This window comes from Tachysurus fulvidraco, chromosome 10, assembly GCF_022655615.1.
Source record: "Tachysurus fulvidraco isolate hzauxx_2018 chromosome 10, HZAU_PFXX_2.0, whole genome shotgun sequence".
In the NCBI taxonomy this organism is placed as follows: Eukaryota; Metazoa; Chordata; class Actinopteri; order Siluriformes; family Bagridae; genus Tachysurus; species Tachysurus fulvidraco.
In genome coordinates, this window is record NC_062527.1 from 21,161,235 (window position 1) to 21,168,734 (window position 7,500).

The following is a 7,500-nucleotide window of genomic DNA, read 5'->3' on the forward strand; positions in this document are numbered from 1 at the left end:
GACACCCCTATGTGATCCACCGACACCCCTATGTGATCCACCGACACCCCTATGTGATCCACCGACACCCCTATGTGATACACCGCCACCCCTATGTGATACACCGCCACCCCTATGTGATACACCGCCACCCCTATGTGATACACCGCCACCCCTATGTGATCCACCGCCACCCCTATGTGATCCACCGCCACCCCTATGTGATCCACCGACACCCCTATGTGATCCACCGACACCCCTATGTGATCCACCGACACCCTTATGTGATCCACCGACACCCCTATGTGATACACCGCCACCCCTATGTGATACACCGCCACCCCTATGTGATACACCGCCACCCCTATGTGATACCTCGCCACCCCTATGTGATACCTCGCCACCCCTATGTGATACACCGCCACCCCTATGTGATACACCGCCACCCCTATGTGATCCACCGCCACCCCTATGTGATCCACCGACACCCCTATGTGATCCACCGACACCCCTATGTGATCCACCGACACCCTTATGTGATCCACCGACACCCCTATGTGATACACCGCCACCCCTATGTGATACACCGCCACCCCTATGTGATACACCGCCACCCCTATGTGATACCTCGCCACCCCTATGTGATACCTCGCCACCCCTATGTGATACCTCGCCACCCGTATGTGATACCTCGCCACCCCTATGTGATACACCGACACCTGTGTGATACACCAACACCTGTGTGATACACCGCCACCTGTATGTGATACACCGCCACCTGTATGTGATACACCGCCACCTGTATGTGATACACCGCCACCTGTATGTGATACACCGCCACCTGTATGTGATACACCGCCACCCTAGTGCAATACACCGCCACTCTCTTTTGATACACCGCCACCCTCGTGCAACACAACGCCACCCTCGTGTGATACACCATTACCCCTTCATGATGCACACTCTCGTGCAATACACCGCCACCCCTACATGATACACCGCCACCCCTACGTCAAACACCACCACCCTTGTGCGATATACCGCCTCTGCTACGTGATACACCGCCACCCTTGTCTGATACATCGCCACACTCTTTTGAATCACCCCTCGTGATACACCTCCACGCCTACGTGATACACCTCCACGCCTACGTGATACACCTCCACCCCTACGTGATACACCTCCACCCCTACGTGATACACCTCCACGCCTACGTGATACACCTCCACCCCTACGTGATACACCTCCACGCCTACGTGATACACCTCCACCCCTACGTGATACACCACCACCACTGTGTGATACACCTCCACCCTCGCGTGATACACCGCCACCCCCACATGACAGGCCAGCGGCCTCACATGTTACTCCATCAGCCCGATCTAATACTAACATAAAAATAATTTTCCCTTACTTTCATTCATGTTCGTATCCTACAGCCCGCTGTACCGGGGTAAGATGACTGTGTTTGCTCATTGCACACTTAACCATTTATTTCCCCTTTGTATTACAGTCTGTAAGGAATGTATCGTGTCCTGAAACCGCACGGATCCCTCTTGCTTTTTAATCTCAGCTAGGAAGACCTTGAGAAGCAGTTCTGTGCTAGTTAGACATTTATTTAGAAATATAAGCGAAGTGGGTCAGTTATCGCTGGGGTAGTTTAGCGCGGCCTTAGCCTGAGTTTGACCCTGATTTACAGACGTAAACAGTCTGCTGGTGAATCGGGGGCATCGGATATATTTATTTTTCCAGACGTAGACTGATGACTGGGGTAGTGGGAGAACAGCTCACACACCTTTATTAATAACACACACACACACACACACACACACACACACACGCACACGCACACGCACACACGCGCGCACACACACGCACAAACACACAATCTTTATCATGGTTCAGTGTAGGACTCATCTTCTATGATCTGCTGAGTTCCATCCATCCATCCATCCATCCATCCATCTACCTATTCATTCATCAGTCCACCCGACAGTCCGCTCCTCCATCTCCCTCCCTCCCTCCATCCTGCCTTTACGCCGATTATCTATCTCGTGGGTTTTACACTGCTTGAACACAAGCTCGAGTATTACTGTTCATGTCTGACTCATTGCGGTGAACTGTCATGGCCACTCATGATGTCTTTCACGTTTCCTACCATCACGTGTACGCAAGACTTCTGGTTGGTGTTTGTCTTTGTGTTCCTGGGTGGATGTCATGCTGCAGTAAGGAAATCTCTGGAGTTTGTGGTGGATTCACGCGGTGTACATTTAGCCCAGAAAGCTTTTACATTAGAAGTGTGAAACAGTGTGAAAGGCTTTAAGGCTCACATTAGAGCACATCGGTCTTCTGCCTCTCTCTGGTGCGTGCTGGGTGTAGTGCAAAGCGTCACGACTGTGTCAGACTGTGGGAGGGAGGGAGGGAGGGAGGGAGGGATGGAGGGAAGGGGATGGAGGGAAGGGGATGGAGGGAAGGGGATGGATGAACGTGTGAATGGATCCTGAAGCTCTGTTCCTCAGCCCCGCCTCATTAGCCTTGTGGAATTATTCATAACATGTATAGCGTGAGGTGAGAAATGACCAGACACGTCCTGTAGAAATGATACACCGCCACCCTCGTGTGATACACCGCCACCCCCGTGTGATACACCGCCACCCTCGTGTGATACACCGCCACTCTCGTGTGATACACCGCCACCCTCGTGTGATACACCGCCACCCTCGTGTGATACACCGCCACCCTCGTGTGATACACCGCCACTCTCGTGTGATACACCGCCACCCTCGTGTGATACACCGCCACTCTCGTGTGATACACCGCCACCCTCGTGTGATACACCGCCACTCTCGTGTGATACACCGCCACCCTCGTGTGATACACCGCCACTCTCGTGTGATACACCGCCACTCTCGTGTGATACACCGCCACCCTCGTGTGATACACCGCCACCCTCGTGTGATACACCGCCACCCTCGTGTGATACACCGCCACCCCCGTGTGATACACCGCCACCCTCGTGTGATACACCGCCACCCTCGTGTGATACACCGCCACCCTCGTGTGATACACACCGCCACCCTCGTGTGATACACACCGCCACCCTCGTGTGATACACACCGCCACCCTCGTGTGATACACACCGCCACCCTCGTGTGATACACACCGCCACCCTCGTGTGATACACACCGCCACCCTCGTGTGATACACACCGCCACCCTCGTGTGATACACACCGCCACCCTCGTGTGATACACACCGCCACCCTCGTGTGATACACCGCCACCCTCGTGTGATACACCGCCACCCTCGTGTGATACACACCGCCATTCTCGTGTGATACAACGCCACCCACATGTGATACACCGCCACCCTCGTGTGATACACCGCCACCCTCGTGTGATACACCGCCACCCTCGTGTGATACACCGCCACTCTCGTGTGATACACCGCCACTCTCGTGTGATACACCGCCACCCTCGTGTGATACACACCGCCACCCTCGTGTGATACACCGCCACCCTCGTGTGATACACCGCCACCCTCGTGTGATACACACCGCCACCCCCGTGTGATACACCGCCACCCTCGTGTGATACACACCGCCACCCTCGTGTGATACACCGCCACCCTCGTGTGATACACACCGCCACCCTCGTGTCATACACCGCCACCCTCGTGTGATACACCGCCACTCTCGTGTGATACACCGCCACCCTCCTGTGATACACCGCCACCCCCGTGTGATACACCGCCACCCTCGTGTGATACACACCGCCACCCTCGTGTGATACACACCGCCACCCTCGTGTGATACACCGCCACCCTCGTGTGATACACCGCCACCCTCGTGTGATACACCGCCACCCTCGTGTGATACACCGCCACCCTCGTGTGATACACCGCCACCCTCGTGTGATACACCGCCACCCTCGTGTGATACACCGCCACTCTCGTGTGATACACCGCCACCCTCGTGTGATACACCGCCACCCTCGTGTGATACACCGCCACCCTTCTGTGATACACCGCCACCCTCGTGTGATACACCGCTACCCTCGTGTGATACACCGCTACCCTCGTGTGATACACCGCCACCCTCGTGTGATACACCGCCACCCTCGTGTGATACACCGCCACCCTCGTGTGATACACCGCCACTCTCGTGTGATACACCGCCACCCTCGTGTGATACACCGCCACTCTCGTGTGATACACCGCCACCCTCGTGTGATACACCGCCACCCTCGTGTGATACACCGCCACCCTTCTGTGATACACCGCCACCCTCGTGTGATACACCGCCACCCTCGTGTGATACACCGCCACCCTCGTGTGATACACCGCCACCCTCGTGTGATACACCGCCACCCTCGTGTGATACACCGCCACTCTCGTGTGATACACCGCCACCCTCGTGTGATACACCGCCACCCTCGTGTGATACACCGCCACCCTCGTGTGATACACCGCCACTCTCGTGTGATACACCGCCACCCTCGTGTGATACACCGCCACTCTCGTGTGATACACCGCCACCCTCGTGTGATACACCGCCACCCTCGTGTGATACACCGCCACCCTCGTGTGATACACCGCCACCCTCGTGTGATACACCGCCACCCTCGTGTGATACACCGCCACCCCCGTGTGATACACCGCCACCCCCGTGTGATACACCGCCACCCTCCTGTGATACACCGCCACCCTCGTGTGATACACCACCACCCTTCTGTGATACACCGCCACCCTCGTGTGATACACCGCCACCCTCCTGTGATACACTGCCACCCTTCGGTTATATACCGCCACCCTCCTGTGATACACCACCACCCTCGTGTGATACACCGCCACCCTCCTGTGATACACCGCCACTCCTATGTGATACACCTCCACCCCTATGTGATACACCTCCACCCTTGTGTGATACTGATCTACTACTTTAATACTAATATAAATATAATTTTCTCTTTCTTTCATTCATTCCTTTTGTCTTACTTAAAAAAAGTCCATGTTTATATCATGGAGCCTGCGGTACTCGTGTTCAGTGGGGAGAGAGAGAGAGAGAGAGAGAGAGAGAGAGAGAGAGAGAGAGAGAGAGATTTGTGTAATCCCTGAGCATATTTCCCATAATGCCGAGCGTGCTGTCCGTGTGTGATGATCCCCCGCAGTGCTGTTTACACACTCTTAACTGGATCTGTTCCCGTCCTGTGAATTGCCGACTGAGATCGGAGCGCTACACACACAGATGGCTGGCTGGAGGTTCGCGAGGCAGAGGGCAAAAAATAAAATGATATAAAAATAATGTCGGAACGTTTGTTTTGTAACATGTTAATGTTTGCATCACATTCCACTTCAAATAAATTCTCTCTCTCTCTCTCTCTCTCTCTCTCTCTCTCTCTCTCTCTCTCTCTCTCCTTCTCTCTCTCTCTTTCTCTCTCTCCCTCCCCCCCTTCTCTTTCTGCCGCTCTCTCTCTCTCTCTCTCTCTGTGTCTGTGTTTCAGATTTTCAGTGGGTGCAGGGGGATGTGTGTGAGGTGCAGCTGATGGTGTACAATCCCATGCCCTTTGAACTACGAGTGGAGAACATGGTAATGTGTGGCATAAAGCAACACCACACACACACACACACACACACACACACACACACACACACACACACACACACACACACACAAAAACAAACTTACACATAGTTGCTGCTCGTGTTATTTCCTTTACTGTTTTTCCTTCCTTCCTTCCTTCCTTCCTTCCTTCCTTCCTTCCTTCCTTCCTTCCTTCCTAACTTCCCTCCTGCCACAGTCCCTTGTTGATCTCGTCAGTGTCTTTATTATGCCCCGTCTCGTCTGCGTGCCTTGAGCAGGTGTGTGTTTCTCTCTCTTTCTCTCCGTCTCTGTGCCAGTGCAGTGATGCGCTCCTTCTGCTCTGATCTCCTGTCTTCGTGTTTGGCAGTGTTTCAATTTTGGTTTAGGTGTTTCGTGTGTGTGTGTGTGTGCGCGTGTACGCGTGTGTGTGCGTGTGTGTGTGTGTGCGCGTGTACGCGTGTGTGTGCGTGTGTGTGTGTTTGCGCGTGTGTGTACAGCCGCAGGTGAAAGTCCATGTTTGGACAGCTCTTCTGAGAGACACACAGTGTGGAAGTCTGCACATAAGCTAATTAACCTTTTCATAGCAGGAAGCAGATGAGCTTTTCTCCTCCAGTGACGTAGTTTTAACTGTACAGAGAATACACAGGTGTGGGAGAGACAGAGAGCGTCACACACACACACACACACACACACACACACACACACACACACACACACACACACACACACACACACACATTCTCTGAGTAAAGTAATCAGAACAGGGACAGGAAGTGACGATGAGCAACAAGATTAGGTACTTTTGTGATCTTTGTCAGCTAGCCCTCCATCCGCTATCTCTCCATCCACTATCCCACCATCCGCTATCTCTGTCAGCTATCCGTCCATCCGCTTTCTCTCCGTCAGCTATCTCTGTCAGCTATCCGTCCATCCGCTTTCTCTCTGTCAGCTATCCCTCCATCTACTATCCCTCCATCCGCTTTCTCTATCTTAGCTATCCCTCCATCTACTATCCCTCCATCCGCTTTCTCTCCGTCAGCTATCCCTCCATCTACTATCCCTCCATCCGCTTTCTCTATCTCAGCTATCCCTCCATCTACTATCCCTCCATCCGCTTTCTGTCCGTCAGCTATCCCTCCATCTACTATCCCTCCATCCACCATCTCTGTCAGCTATCCCTCCATCCACTATCCCTCCATCTGCTATCTGTCAGCTATCCCTCCATCCACTATCCCTCCATCCACTATCTCTGTCATCTATCCCTCCATCCACTAGCTTTCCTTTTGCTATCCCCCAATCCGCTATACCTTCGTCAGCTATCCCTCCATCCGATATCCCTCTGCTATCCCTTTATTCACTTAAACCACTATAAGCTCTTCCTCCATCCACTCTCCCTCAGTCAGTTATTTCATCCCCCTCCATCTCCTTATCAGCTATCCATCCATCCATCCATCCATCCACTATCCCTCTCTCTACCTTTCCATCCACCTGCTGCTCATCCATTTACTCTTCTTGTGCATTTCCCACTCCTTCATCCACCCACTCTTTTCCTCAGTCTATGAACGTCGGCCCTCTGCGTCTCACGCTGCCGAGAACACCAGCAATCTTGGGGGGAAATGGAGTGTGTGTGATTTCATCTCGCTCTGATCATGGAGCGATTACGATGATTGATTATCTGGGCAAAAAGAAAGAAGTTGGGGGTGGGAAGTGGGGGGGGGGACGTTCCCCCGGTTTCTTCTCTTGTTTTCTTTCTCTTCCATCACGTCACTCGTTCACGTACGAGCAGGTGAAACTGGTGTACAGATGATGAGTGTGTAAGTGTTGATATCTGGTGTCATGTTTCAGGGTCTGTTGTCGTCTGGTGTGGACTTTGAGTCTCTGCCTGCTGCTCTCTCTCTCCCTGCCGAGTCTGGTCTCTACCCCGTCACTCTGGTGGGAGTC

At 53.4% G+C, this 7,500-nt stretch overlaps 1 protein-coding gene and 1 long non-coding RNA gene across 9 annotated transcripts in view; one reads left to right on the forward strand and one right to left on the reverse strand.

Annotated features, from left to right (window-relative positions):
- LOC113660827 overlaps positions 1-6,898 on the reverse strand; it is an 11,482-nt gene extending 4,584 nt beyond the window's left edge. Inside the window, exon 1 of the long non-coding RNA XR_007144054.1 lies at positions 5,665-6,898. This is a non-coding gene — a long non-coding RNA (uncharacterized LOC113660827). The remainder of the gene's footprint in view (positions 1-5,664) is intronic.
- Positions 1-7,500, forward strand: part of trappc9 (trafficking protein particle complex subunit 9) — a 209,727-nt gene that overhangs the window by 63,996 nt on the left and 138,231 nt on the right. For all 8 annotated transcript variants that reach the window (XM_047819251.1, XM_047819249.1, XM_047819252.1 and 5 more), the window contains 2 exons: positions 5,480-5,565; positions 7,405-7,500. The exon at positions 7,405-7,500 is cut by the window's right edge and continues 31 nt beyond it. In XM_047819251.1, the coding sequence (XP_047675207.1) occupies positions 5,480-5,565; positions 7,405-7,500 (182 nt within the window). The remainder of the gene's footprint in view (positions 1-5,479; positions 5,566-7,404) is intronic.